Source organism: Cervus canadensis, chromosome 23 (assembly GCF_019320065.1).
Source record: "Cervus canadensis isolate Bull #8, Minnesota chromosome 23, ASM1932006v1, whole genome shotgun sequence".
Lineage (NCBI taxonomy): Eukaryota > Metazoa > Chordata > Mammalia > Artiodactyla > Cervidae > Cervus > Cervus canadensis.
Genome location: NC_057408.1, coordinates 49,235,009 through 49,249,997, shown reverse-complemented (window position 1 = coordinate 49,249,997; position 14,989 = coordinate 49,235,009). Strand labels below are relative to the sequence as shown.

At 38.6% G+C, this 14,989-nt stretch overlaps 2 protein-coding genes across 2 annotated transcripts in view; one reads left to right on the top strand and one right to left on the bottom strand.

Moving 5' to 3' along the window:
* Nucleotides 1-14,989, top strand: part of MIB1 (MIB E3 ubiquitin protein ligase 1) — a 97,176-nt gene that overhangs the window by 8,580 nt on the left and 73,607 nt on the right. Inside the window, exons 2-3 of the mRNA XM_043444356.1 lie at nucleotides 8,600-8,771; nucleotides 10,656-10,785. Coding sequence (XP_043300291.1) covers nucleotides 8,600-8,771; nucleotides 10,656-10,785 — 302 coding nt within the window. The remainder of the gene's footprint in view (nucleotides 1-8,599; nucleotides 8,772-10,655; nucleotides 10,786-14,989) is intronic.
* Nucleotides 12,345-13,547, bottom strand: LOC122425754 (non-histone chromosomal protein HMG-14). The gene has a single exon (XM_043444358.1). It carries the CDS (start codon nucleotides 13,417-13,419, stop codon nucleotides 13,114-13,116), a length of 306 nt encoding a protein of 101 aa, XP_043300293.1. The 5' UTR covers nucleotides 13,420-13,547; the 3' UTR covers nucleotides 12,345-13,113.

The window sequence follows — 14,989 nt, the reverse complement described above, 5'->3', positions numbered from 1 at the left end:
TTTAATTCTTCGCCTGTCAAATGAAGTTGGAGTAGGTCAAGGTACATAGATTGTTTTGTTTCTAAAATGAAATAATGAAGTTTTATCTGTTAGGGAAAAAAGTGGATAAAGTTCTCATTTTTGTTTGATTTCATTAATTTTCTACTCTTGTGTAACAAGTGCTAAAAATAGCAAATATATTACTGGAATTGCTAGTTGTGTACCTAGTTGTTTGCCTACCTTGTTTCTTTTGTTTGAACTGTGTGAGGCATGATTGTTATGCAAGCTTTTAATAGAGTAGAAAAAATAGATGAGAGAATAACTTGTCCAACAGAAAAGATGAGAGAATCGTAGATTTTGAGTGAGACACTTTCAAAGACATCTCCTTAACTCAAAATAAGAGTTGGTTGGAAGTTGATGGTGTTTCACTCTACTACACTATTGAAATTAACTAAGAAATAGATAATTTTTTCATTTTCTCAGGGGGCACTAGTGGTAAAGAACCTGCCCGCCAGTGTTGGAGACCTCAGTTACGAGAGTTCGGTTCCTGGATGGGGAAGATCCCCTGGAGATCTCCAGTGTTCTTGCCTGGAGAATCCCATGGACAGAGGAGCCTGGTGGGAGGAGTCCATGGGGTTGCAGAGTCGGGCACGACAGAAGTGACTTAGCATGCATGCAGACAGTCTTTTCAGTTTTTAAAATGTATCTCTCTGAGATTTATTTGGTTATTAGAATGGGATTCAATAACTTTTATTTTGAGTATAGTACATTAAATAGGAAACTCGATGCCCTAGATATGTAATTATTCTTCAGACAAAATCAGAGCTAAGTAAAGAAAAAACCCAGATAGAGTCAAGAGCATAAGAAGCCAAGCTTTGTAATCAGACTCACATGGTTTGAATTTGAGCCCACTCAATTTCTTCATCTATAAATGAGGATAATAATGCCTACCTTTTAATATTGTTGGGAAGGTTATGTGATATATGTGAAGCACCTAGCTTGGTGTACTGATTTAAGTGGTAGTTAGTATTAATAATAATCTTATTTTCACTAATTTACTGTTTCTCAAGAGTAAGGAATGTGGAGTATACCAAGCAGCTGGCAGGTCACAGAGGCCTCACCCTCATTAGGAATTTTAATTACACTTCAGTCAATTTCTAAACAATAAGTACTTTGATAGTTCAGGGAGATTAAGATGCATATTCTAGTTGGTTAACCCTCTTTAATCTCTGTAAACTTTTTGTCACACTGATTTGGGGTTAAAATTGAGTGAATCCATAAATCAGAAATAGGAATTCCTGGTTAGTTGAATGACATCAGCAAATAGTTACGCCACAATAGATAATTGTGTTTAAACACTGGTTGATAACTTGTAAATTACTTTTTATTGTTAGGTGAAATCTTTTAATTAGGGCAAAAAGATAGTGGAGGGTTAACTAGGCACTGTACTAGTCTACTAGGAATGCTTATCTTTTATTTTAAAAGTTTATTACGTAGTATTTAAGGTATCCAGGTACATGAGTGATTAATAAATACCTTCGCCCCTATCTAAAAAATAAAGCATTTCTGATTGAAACACTGTGTACTTCTTCCCAATTTCATTCCCTTCCTCTCCTAAAGTAACCACTATGTAGAAATTCTGCTACCACTATGTAGAAATTAGTAGTTCCTATGGATTTCTTTACATTTATGCTATGTTGTATATATCTGTAAACAATCAACATTTTTGTATTCTTGTATAATTTTAAAATGGAGCTTTATGGTTGAAGGGTTCATCCATGTCAAATTGTGTGGCTCTTAAAGATTCATTTTAGATACTCCATTATATACCTAATATATGTCTGCACTCTCTTGTTAATGAACATTTATTTTATTTACTTTTGCTTCAAATAATGAACTGCTCATAGTGAGAAACTTCTTTCAATCTTTTCTCTCTAGAAATTTAGCAGTTTACTTAAATCAATGCTTTGTGAATTTGAACTGTTTTCCTTGCCACTTTTAAGAACTTGTGGTTATTGATTCCAATTAGCATGTTTTACCGTTCTCATAAAATTAGCCAACAAAAAGACTTAAGCTATGTAAATTCTCTAAGTTACTGAGTTTAGGCGAGATGTCATTAAATGTAGAGCAGATGGTCATTTAAGTATTAGAATGAGTCAAAAGCTAGCGTCAGGTGGTTCATTTAACAGTGGCAGATGTCTTCATGAAGCTTAGCAAAGGGAAAGAGCGTTACTCTCTAGGGTGATATGGTATTCTATAAGGAGAAAAAGCACTAATGGGTTTAGTTAAGGAATTACATTTCAAGAAAGGGAAATTTTAAGGACTAACTCTGGCCAGGGCTGAGGAGGTTTTGAATGGAAGAGAACAGTTTTAGGTGAGAATGAATTGGGTGGATGAAGTAAGGGCAAACAAAACAGCTACCAAAGTAAGAGGTCAGTAAAATGTTGGCCTTGTTCATTTAAGGCTGTTTCTCCTTTTTCATGTTTTCTTTAAATATCAGCTTTTGTTTTAAAGTCAATTCATTGCATTCTCATTAAAAATTCTCTCCTGCTCATTTCGGTGTTGGGGCAGCTGCTTTGTTGACTTTCTCCAGTTCTCAGCATCGGTCTGTCTCACAGCTGTTCAGTAGCTTTGTTGGCATTCGAACTGTGGGAACCAAGAAAGGATTTGGATGTGCTTTTGTGTGCATTAATGGTTTTCCTGAAGTATTCTTAAAACCATGAATTGTAGGAGCGTTTTTGTTTTTAACCAGTTATCATTGTGTGTTTAAATGGTTCCATTTAAAGAAAGCGTGTACTCAGATTATGAGCTGATGAATGTTATTATTGTACTATGTGGAAAATGCACTTAGAGATGAAAAATATGTAAATAGGGAACTAGCTGAAACCTGGACTTGTCTTTTTTTGGTCAGGTGGGGATACATTTTCCCTTTGCCTCTCATCAATCCACACTCCTTTGAAGAGCTGGACCAATAGTTTAGATGTGCCTCTCAGCGTGTAGTGGGCCAGTTTGTTTAGTATGCTTGGCTTTTTGTGATGGTGTAGGAGACCTATCTTAGACCTTGTTCAGAAATGTAACTATTGTGTGGACATTTACTGTTACTGCTCTTTGATATTATGAAGTTTTGGGTCCTGGTGTTTTCCTTTGTTAAGACAGATTAAGGAGTGTACGTGTTAGGTATGCATTTTATTTTCATAAGCATGGAATAACTAGGTTAGACTATGGGTTAAAAGAAGAAAACTTTGAGTTGTAGTTACGTACCACATTGCTAATGTAACAATTTGAAAGTTGGTTTCTATAAATCATTGGAGTTCCTCGTATTTTTATTTTCAGCTTTTATTTTAATTGTGAGGGACATATACCAGCATTTCTGATGCTTATACTGCATGTTAAATGCCCCTTCTTACCAAGCTGCTTCCTAGAATTAATATACGCTGAGTGTAGAAAACTTGAAAAACCACAAAGGGGAATGAATCCCATCAAGCACATTTTGGGGGTTATCTTTCTAATTTTTCTATGTACATGTGTTATACATATAATGTAATTTATTTACCAAAGTGCTGTATTGTAATTCTTAGCAAACTACTTTATAAAATAATAATATTGTTTACCATCTCAGTAATGTTTCTTCTGCAATGTAGTTTAATAACCGCAGAGAATTTTCCTCTATGGATTACCCTACTTCACACATAAATAGTCCCATATTTTCAGCATCAGTTATGTTAAATTTTTATTTACTACAAAAAATTTAGTATCATTGGGTGTACCTTTTTAAAATTTTGTAGGCGAGGTCAGAATCTTTTAGCGCATTTAAAACATTTTGCAGTTACCTTCTATGTAGAGATTGTATCAATTTATGTTTCCCTCTCAACAGTATCCAGCTGACTGACTTTCTTGACACCATCTTCACATACACAGATGTGTTATTTGTAATGTGTGCTGATTCAGGAAGATAAAGTTGGTATCTCTTGTACTTTCTTTTTAAAGTTATGAAATTATAATAGACACTTCTCCAAAAAAGACATACAGATGGCTAATAAACACATGAAAAGATGCTCAACATTGCTCATTACTAGAGAAATGCAAATCAAACCACAATGAGGTATCATCTTACGCTGATCAGAATGGCCACCATCAAAAAGTCTACAAACAATAAATGCTGGAGAGGGTGTGGAGAAAAGGAACCCTTTTACACTGTTGGTGAGAATGCAAACTGGTATAGCCAGAATGGAGAACAGTGTAAAGATTCCTTAAAAAACTGGAAATAGAACTGCCATATGACCCAGCAATCCCATTGCTGGGCATACACACTGAGGAAACTAGAATTGAAAGAGACACATGTACCCCAGTGTACATTGCGGCACTGTTTACAGTAGCCAGGACATGGAAGCAACCTAGATGTCTGTTGGCAGATGAATGGATAAGGAAGTTGTGGCACATATACACAGTAGACTGTTACTCAGCTATAAACAGGAATGCATGGGGCTGAGTCAGTTTAAATTAGTGGATGAAACTGGAGCCTCATACAGAGTGAAGAAAGTCAGAGAAACACCAATACAGTATATTCATGCATATATATGGAATTTATAGAGACGGTAATGATGATCCTACATGCAAGGCAGCAGAAGAGACACCGATGTAAAGAACAGACTTTTGGACTCTGTGGGAGAAGGCACAATTATCATATGTGGAATGATTTGAGAGAATAGCATTGAAACATGTATATTACCATATGTAAAATAGATGACCAGTGCAAGTTCGATGCATGAAGCAGGGCACTCAAAGCCGGTGCTCTGAGACAACCCAGAGGGATTGGGTTGGGGAGGGAGGTGGAAGGGGGCTTCAGGATGGGGGACACACACCTGTGGCTGGTTCATATCGATGTATGGCAAAAATCACAATATTGTAAAGTAATTATCTGCCAATTAAAATTATTAAAAAAACCGAAAAATGAAATAATTCAAAAGTGTACAAACAGCAAACAAATGTGGAAGTGCCCTCTCCTTCCTCATCTGTGCCGCCTCGACCACTGTGTGCAGTTGGGAGGAGTGGCTTGGTTTCCTCTGTTTGTACACTTTCTGCATGGGTGTGCTCACATGGGTATGTGCGTGACTTCTACATTTTGTGTCATGCTTAGACTTGACTCAGGATTATAAAAGATGCTGTTCAGGTGTTTTTTCTAGCACTTTTATGGTTTTCTTTTTTCATATTTAGCTCATTAATCTTATTTTTGCTACACTGTCCTGCAGAGAACTATAATTTAACAAAGATTGTATCTTATTTTTAACTTGCTTTGTTTTAGTTCCAATGGTTGTGTAACAAATACCCCAAAACTTTGCATTGTGGAAAATATTTGTATGCTTGAGGCTGAGTGGGGAATGGTTTGCCTCTGCTCCACCAGTGTCTGGGGCTTCAGTGAGAAGAGTCAACAGTGGAGGGGCCGGCCCAGCCAGCCTTCCTTGGGCATGTCTTTCCACCTCTCTGTGGCTTCTCCGAATGGTCTCTCCTTTGTGGCAGCTTCAGGTAGCCAGACTTACTATGAAAGAGCTCCCAAGGCGGGCGGGCTGGGGGCGGCGGGCGGCGTGAATCTTAAAAGGGGGAGAGAGAGACACATGGACAGACAAATGGCACAGAAATCACCCAGTGTCACTCTGACCGCCTTCTGTTAGCCAAGGCACATGTCCCCTCTGGTTCATGGGGAGGAAAACAGACCTGCCTGTTGATGGTCACTTGTCATTCATTGTCCTGTTGTCAGGGGAGCACTTGGGGTGGATATAGTCAGTGAGATTTTCTTCAGAAAATAATCTGCCACACCTTTCCTCCATTTTAAGTATACACTCAGTTTTCCAGGAATGTAACTGATATAAATCTTAAAGCAGGTGTATATCTGTATTTCAGTATTAAAATCAATGAATTAAAAAACTGCTCATAGTATGATTTTTGCTGTTTCTTATTAAAAAGTGCGATTTTTATGAAAATTTAAAATTCACTTTAGTAGCCTTGCATCAGATATGACAGTTGTTCAAAGTCTTTTGTCTGTTGATAGGTTTTAGAATTTACCTTAAAATCTTAATGTGAGCCAGCATAATTTCTTTCTTAACTCTGTAGACTTTTGCTATTTGTGTTGGGAGATAATAATTACAAGAATATTTACAAAATTATGTTTTCAAAATGAACACTTTAAGGAAAGGTTATATTTTGGTTTAAATAAAAATATAGCAGATTTTTAGTAACCCTTGTGATTAGCCAGATTATGGATTCCTTGCTACTTAGGGAATAAAAAAAAAAAAAAGAAAAACCTCCTCATATGATTGAAAAACACCAAACAAATCCTTTTCTCTGTACTCACTTATACACCCCAAAAGAAAGAATAGATGCACATTGCATTTGGCCTTCTGATTTATATCCTAAAAACACTAAAGCATGTAGTACTGGTGAATGTTGGTAGCTCTGAGTTGTGCAGCCATAAACTTGGTTTTTAATTTTAGTTTACAGTCTGTTAAGATGGAGTCTAATCTCCTTTGGGCCTGTGGCAGATGATCACTTCCATGATTGATGCAGTCAGAATTAATTAGCCGTAGGCTAGGATGGGAAAGGCTGGATGAGCTACCCTTGGGTAGGCCTGTCTCGGATGGCAGGTGTGTCCTCTGTTGCAATCCTGGAGTGAACACAATGAAAAGAACCCAGGGGATAGGTCAGGGAAGCTATAAGCTTTGGGGAAAAACCAGAGATAAAATAGTAATTAGTGAATGGAGAGGGCGGGTAATTTGCTAAAATGAAGGTCATCCACACATGAATTAATTGATTATTCTCCATATGTAGTCTCTGGGAAATTGAGAAATTTGTTCTTTAATTTTTGTATAAAGTATTGCTGAATTTGCCAAGGATATATGACAACTTTGATCACTAAGTTAGAAATGGTTAGAAATGGTTGACTAGTACATTTAATATAGCTATATTAAGGTTAAGTGCTAATTCCTTATATTTGCCTTTTTGCTCTAATGCCTTTCAAAGTATGTTTACCCCTGTTATATCACTTCAGCTTTACAATATCTCTTTCCATATTGTCTTGGTCTGCTTGGGCTGCCATCACAATCTACCACAGACTGGGGGGACTGGGGGATTTGTAAATATCAGGAATTGATTTCTCACAGAGACTAGGTAGTCCGGGTCCAGAGTGGTGATGACTAGTTCGGTTCCCTGGTGAGGGCTCATTCCTTCCAGTGTTCGTTTCTCCCCACCCCATCCCTCCCTCCCTTTTACATCTTAACCATCTCAACTTAGGCACTTAATTTAGAATCTGGTTACCATCCTTATAGAGATTTTAAACTTGGATATGGATATGAGTTAAATAGAGTTTTTCTTTTTTCCGGGAAGTAGCAATAGTGTGTTAGTTCTTGTTTAGTTACAGAAGTGCTACTTTTTTTTTTTTTTAAGAAGTGCTACTTTTATAGTTCTTGCATATTCTGCACATTCTCATTTTATTCTTAGAACATACCTTTCCTTTAAAGATCATATCACTTGCTCCAAAGGGAATGAGGTTCTGAGAACTAATAGGACTCATTTTTTGTTTAATTATTGGAAAAATCTCTAAATTTATACAAAATAGAGAGTATAATGAATCCCTGTGTTAACTGTTTCCCAACTTCAAGTGAGCAGTCTTGTTTCATCTCAACTCACCATACTTCCCTTCCCTCTCCACTGTGTATTTTGAAATAAATACTGTAGTTTTACATGTAAATATTTTAGTTAAAATGACTTTTGTGGACACAGAGAAAGCTATTGACAGAGCCAGAATTGATGTAGGAGTGTGTCATCATCCGGTGTGACCATTCAGCATGTCATGAAATAGTGACATTGATGTTCACAGGCCACACATTGTTTAAAAAACTCCTAGTTTTAATTTACTTGGACAAGTGGTCTTAATGTAACAGAATAATAAAGGAGCATTATTCCCTTGTCTTATTACTGTACAGTGCCAGTTTTTTCGTTAATTTGTAGTGGTATTTTTGGTGGAGATTGTTTTACCAAGTGCTTGTTTTATTTTTCTCGTGTTTATTACTTCTTTTTCCTTAAGGGAAAAAAAAACACAACACCCCACAACAAACTCAGCTGTATTATTTCCCATTAAACTGGGAAGCGATAAGTTATCAATACCTAGGGATAAAAGCTTAAGTTAATTGACAGCTTGTTTCTGATATTACGAGGATAAAACTGTCTTCTTCTTTGGAATTATTTACCTGGAGAATAGGTTCATGTTCCTCAAAAAGTGTTTTGTGTGTTTTTAGTCTGAAACATCTCCTTGATGATAAAGGATTCTTCCTTCTCTCTCTGGATTGAACCTGCATTCAGGTTTGGATGAGAGCAAGGAAAGTGCTACTGAGAAGTGTTCTTACTAATGAGAAAAGAAGGAATAGGAAAGGTTTAGTCTGTAATTTGTACTCTTTAGAATATTTGCTGCCTGTTAGCTTGAAACTGTATATGGTTCATTTGAAATACTGTTTCTTGCTTTACTGAGCTATTTTGTAAAATGTTGTGTTCCTATTTTTTTTTTTTTTTTTTACTGTTAAAATAAACAGTACTTGAAATTAATGTCAGCATGGCATCTCTGCTTTAACAGGCATCAAGCACGATGGAACCATGTGTGATACCTGCCGCCAGCAGCCGATCATTGGCATTCGGTGGAAGTGTGCGGAGTGTACAAATTATGACTTGTGCACCGTTTGTTATCATGGAGATAAACATCATTTAAGGCATCGCTTTTATAGAATTACCACACCAGGGAGTGAGCGGTATGGGAATCAATTTTTTTTTTTTTTTTCCAATTGCAATTCTTTGTATCTGTTACATTTTTTGTACCATTCAGCCTTAAACATAGGACTAGGAAATAGCTTCTGACAGCTGGTTTAGTGGGAAGTAGCAGATACCAGGCTAGATGAGGACCAGGGCCACCACATCACGAGAAGAGAGCTAGTGCAGACTAGCTATGTGTGTTTTCCAGGATAATCACATCACGAGAAGAGAGCTAGTGCAGGAGCTATGTGTGTTTTCCAGGATAATCAGGGCTGTTTGTTCTCTCGTATGGAGACCTGGCCCTGCTCAGTGTTTGGATGTGTGAGGGTGGCCCAAGGAAGGCTGATGGTTTTCTCCATGTGCATTCTGTCCTGTGAACACTAGGTCACAGTTATGGAATCAAGAGACATTTATTCAGACTATAGAGCATTAAGACTGTACTTGGGTAAATCTGAAGATAAATAGGGCATGTTATCCTTAAGCAGTTTATAGGTTAAGGGATTATTTGATCAGCAGTGATTATCATGTGATGTTTCAGACTGTATATAGAGATACGTAAAAAGTGTCTTAGGACCAAAGAGAGGAGTGTTGAGTGTGAGTCAGTGCAGAGTTTTCGCTGATGGAGTATTCTCAGGGAGCTGTGACTAATGCAGAGAAGCAAGAGTCAAGTCGGTGAAGGGAGGCAACAGGAGTGATAGAAAGATGGATTTTTGTGTCAGACTGTCCTGGTTCAAATCCTGGCCCTGCCGTGTGTTGAGTCATTTTCTACAAATTATTTAGTTTTGTCTTTTGCTCACAGCTTTTAAAGTTGGAGTGTAGTAAAGACATTCTGAAAATGAATAATGAGATGAAGTAGAATTTAAAAATCCCAATTCTTTTTGATTTTTTAGGAATGAGAAGGCTGTAGGAAAATAAGGGATGGAAGGCCTTGGAGAATCATGCTTGTCTAGCTAGCTGCATGTAGCATCCTTTTCAAGGTCCGTGGTCTTTTGTAGGTATATACTGCTTTAGAGACAGTTTGGTGTAGGTCAGATCCAGTCCACAGGTGTATTTTGCTTGACTTGCTCTCAATTTTTGAACAATTGCTTACCTTGTAAAACTTGTGAAAGGTGAATTTCTGTGAAAGGTGATTTCACAGAAAGATCAAGTTTTTGAATTCTAACTCCCCCCCGCCCAGGCCCCCACCCAGGCTGTCAACACAGGGCCTGCGTTTGTTCCTGGCAGCGGTTGGCTGAAGCCCAGGAGCATCTGCCCCTTTGGACAAACCATCCTCTGGAGTTCACCAAAGTCCCTACCACTCCTTATTGTCTTCCTCTGCCCAAGGTCAAGTGCCATTTGTCATTTGTCATGGCTGTGGTGCAGTCTCTCTCAGGCCCTCGTTTGTAGTGTGTGCCTGGCAGTTGGAGGGTTTTGTATATGCCATCTCTAAAGTAGTGAAGAGCTGTAGTGACGCCCTGCAGTGGTTAGACTGGATTCATGTGTTGATTCCATTCCCGTTTAACTTTTGTGACCTTGGGCAAGTTATTGATGCTTACCTCTTTGGGACTTAGTTTCCTCATTTGTAAAATGAGCAATGTAATAGATAGTACATTTATCTTAAGGCGGGTAACAGAGTTTATATCTCTAAGTATTTTTATGTATAGGAAAAGCTAAGTGAATATAAAGTGTTGTTATTATTCCAACTACTAATGTCTTCATTAGTGTAACTTAGGGAATGAGGAAAGTGTTCCTGTTACTTGCTGTTATAATGTTAACCAGAGCAAAGAAAAATCTTTTATACTTTCAAAATAACCTTTTATATAGTCTTTATTTTAAAAAATAAATTGCCACCCATTACCAATTTTATTTTTACATAAATTTGAAAATAGATAATCTTCTTTTAGGGTTCTGTTAGAGTCTCGTAGAAAATCGAAGAAGATCACGGCCCGAGGGATCTTTGCAGGTGCCAGAGTGGTACGAGGAGTGGACTGGCAGTGGGAAGATCAGGATGGAGGAAATGGACGCAGGGGAAAGGTAAAGGTTGTTTATGATCCATCATGTTGTTCTCGAATACTGTATATTCAGATAATGTTAAAATTACTGTAATTGAATTTCGTGGCCCATTTTCTTTAAGGCCAATAACAGTTTCTTAAACTTTCATTTTTCTTTCCCCTGGAAAGAAAAATGATTGTTCCTCTCTGCTGTACACGTTAGTGTTCGGTGAGAAGATTGGTGGGTGGGTTTTTCTTTTCCACCTTTAGGCTTCGCGTTGCCATTTTGCTGCTCAGAATGCCTTTCTGAACATCTTCTTTGGGCCAGTCCTTCTTAAGCAGTATCTCATGTTCTTGGCTTTCTTGTTATTAACATTTCATCTGAATTTACTTGCTTTATGTTCCATTCCCTCAAACATGTGTTTCTGAGGGATCATAGGCAGAGTGGTCTGGGGGTCAATTACAGCAGTTACTCTGAAGGGAATTTTGTAGTCTCTTTAATGGGGTGGGATAACCAGAGATATCAGGGTAAGTGAGTTGTTGGTTTTGCTTATTTTGGATTTCATGTTGCTTCTGCTGGTGATGCAGTCATTGATTCAGTCAACAAATCCTGAATGTTTGTTCTGGGTATTTTGCTCAGTGAACTGAATGTGTATTCAAATCCTGAGTGTGTATTCTGGGTGTTTAGCTCAGTGTACTGAGTGTATATTCAAATCCTGAGTGTGTGTTCTGGGTGTTTAGCTCAGTGTACTGAGTGTATATTCAAATCCTGAGTGTGTGTTCTGGGTGTTTAGCTCAGTGTACTGAGTGTATATTCAAATCCTGAGTGTGTGTTCTGGGGATGTTTTGCTCGGTGTACTGAGTGTATATTCAAATCCTGAGTGTGTGTTCTGGGGATGTTTTGCTCGGTGTACTGAGTGTATATTCAAATCCTGAGTGTGTGTTCTGGGGATGTTTTGCTCGGTGTACTGAGTGTATATTCAAATCCTGAGTGTGTGTTCTGGGTGTTTTGCTCGGTGTACTGAGTGTATATTCAAATCCTGAGTGTGTGTTCTGGGTGTTTTGCTCGGTGTACTGAGTGTATATTCAAATCCTGAGTGTGTGTTCTGGGGATGTTTTGCTCGGTGTACTGAGTGTATATTCAAATCCTGAGTGTGTGTTCTGGGGGTGTTTTGCTCGGTGTACTGAGTGTATATGCAAGTCCTAAGTGTGTGTTCTGGGTGCTTTGCTCGGTGTGCTGAAATTAACAGCATTTCCCTTTGAGACTTCATCGTCAGTCCCTGTTCCACTGTTACCTTCTGTAAAATATTGTTCTTAGCATTAAGGAATGATGACTTTAAAGTCTGTGTCTTCTGAGGAACTCCTCCTAGGAACTTGAAGGCCTCTTGTACTACTTTGTGCTATATAGATTCTTTTGAATTTAAGATTTTTAAACACTTGTCAAATAAGATGTTTTCCAAATTCAGAGTATTGCTGTATTGATTTCATTTTTTAAATGATAAGGTCTAATGTTTAATGTTTGAAAGTCAGACAAATATTTTAGTCTTTATCTTTTTTTTTTTTTTTTCTTTTATAACTGAGATTTTATTGGTTGTTTTGAGGATCACTACACAGACATTTCAATTTGTACACAATTCTTCACATACGTACCAGAAATCTAAAATATCATGTAGTTGTGATTCTTAACAGTTATTCCAGTGACTTTCCAGCTTAAAATTTGGAGCAACTTTCCTTAACAGGATATCAAGTACCAATATCTTCAAATATTGATATGTTGTTACATCATAAGTCCCACTGATTCACAATTTAATATCATATACACTACATACCCAAACTGTCAATCGTTCACAGCACATTAACCAAGTTACTAGGAAAACTGGACTACCACGACCAAAGATGTTATAGTATAGTGCACAAAATTCTGACCGGGAGAGCCAAGATCAAAAAGTGGTTTGCTGTAGGAAATAATTCTACCAAAACAAAATGGGAAGAGAAGTAATTTAAAGTGTTCAAGACATTAAATGCACAACTGACTCCAAACTGCCATTTAGTATGCTTTTGTATTATAGGATATAAAGCTACCCCCCATCTATGGAATGTTAAGCTGACACCCAAGACAATCAAAGCCTCCCATATCCAATATCCCACTATTTTCTGGTTGTACCAAAAAATAAACAACCAGCAAATGATTTCACCTCTTAAAAAAAAGCATTTACACTTAAAAAATGGGATGAGGTGGGATTCCCTCCTTTTTAAAAATGTTTCTAGAGCTACTAAAAAACTTGCATTTACAAAATAGTTGATAAAAATATTCCTCTGGATTGTACAAGAAGGGAAACAGGGACCACTGACAGGACTGAGTGTGTGGTTATTAATCAGACTTGGCTTCTTTCTCTTCTGCTTCATCAGAGGCTGGGCTCTCCTCGTTTTTAGTCTCTCCATTTTCTGCAGGCAAGTCTTCTTTAGTCTCTTGGTTGGCCACTTCCGCCTGTTTTCCCTTTGCTCCTCTTTTCCCTTTTGTTTGCACTTTTTTGTCTGAAGATTTATCCTTTCCCGCCGCCTTTTTTGGCTTCGTTTCCACTTTTGCAGGAGCCGGTTTTGCTGACAACCTCGCCGATCTCCTCTTGGGCTCCTCCTTCGCCGCCCCCTCGGCGGAGCTGACCTTCCTCTTGGGCATCGTGGCGGCGGGGCGGGCGAGAGCCGGGTGCCTGAGGGCCGCGGCGCGCCCAGAGCCTTCGCGAAGCTGAGTAGCCTGACCGCTGCCGCTCCTCCCGCCGCCCGAGCTGCTGGGACCCGCCTAGTCTTTATCTTTTAAGTACTTTGATTTTTATTAAGGAAGCAATGCTTTTTAAGAAAAACTTTAGTAAATATTTACTGACCACTTAGGTGCAGGATTCTGTTCCAGGTGTGAGGGTTGTAGGAATAAACAGAAAAGGCAAAGCTCCTATTCTTCGGAGACCTGTGTTCTCATTAGAGGAGATGGAGAACCAGAAATCCAAATCTAAGTTCTGTGACCAGCAGCATTAATGTCACCTGACAGCTTGTTAGAAGCATGCTAGGTAATAGGTCACCTTCCTCCTAGACTTTCTAATTTAGAATCTTCACGTTAATAAGATACCTAAGTCACTCAGGTGCACATTACAGTTTGAGAAGCACGTTTCTTTCTTTTTTATTATTTAAACTTTTTGTTTTGTATTGGAGTATATATAGCCAGTTAACAATGTTGTGAAAGTTTCAGGTGGATGGCAAAGGGACTCAGTCACATGTATACATGTATCCATTCTCCCCCAAATTCCCTTCCCATCCAGGCTGCCACTTAACATTGAGCAGAGTTCCCTGTGCTATGCTATACAGCAGGTCCTTGTTGGTTATCTGAAATACAGCAGAGTGTACATGTCCATCCCAAACTCCCTAACTATCCCTCAGCTCCCCTCCCCACCCCTACCCTGGGCAACCATAAGGAGAAGCATGTTTCTAGAAGCAAAACTAGACCGCAGACCAGTGTGAGTTTGGGGAAGGCACCATCTCTGACTGAATGGAGTGCTGTGGGGGCATGCTTGGTAAGCCAGTGGCAGAGCAGGGGCAGCCTTGTCCCGGTGCAGAGGGTCTTGGTGAGTGGAACTCGGCCTGGATGTCACCCTCTGCTTTCCTCTTTGGCAAGGCCCTTTGTGCAGTAAACAGCTTCTGCAATCATTTACAGCAATCCTGTGTCACATGGGGTGTGTAAAACATATGTTGAAGCTTGGAGAATAGTAGTGAAATTTTAAAAAGTAAATTTTATTCCTACTCTACGGCTTAAAAAAGAGTGTTATGAATACCTTTAAAAGCCTTCTGTTTACTCTTTCCCAGCTGCAAGCCCTGCAAGGTAACTAATTCTTCCTGTCATTATTCCCTTGTTTGTCTTTATTATTGTATGACTTAGTGCTCTGTATTACAACATTTAGTATTTAATTTTTTGAGAAACCAAGTAGCAAGCAGAAACCTAGCCTTTGTAAAGACAGCAGAACTGTGCTTTTAGATGAACGCTTCTAGGGAGAAGATAAACTGAATTCAGTCTCTGGATAACGGCATCCCTGGGAGCTCGTAAGAGTCTTTCTGGGGTAGTCAGTAGCCATGGTCTCTAGTGGGTCCTGGAAACATGGGGCTCAGCGTGGGCAGGACACCAGGGAGGGCAGAAGTCTGGACCACGTGCTGTACGCTGGACAGGAATGTAGTCAGAGCGCGTGTGTTGTTTGCTTCCAAACTTA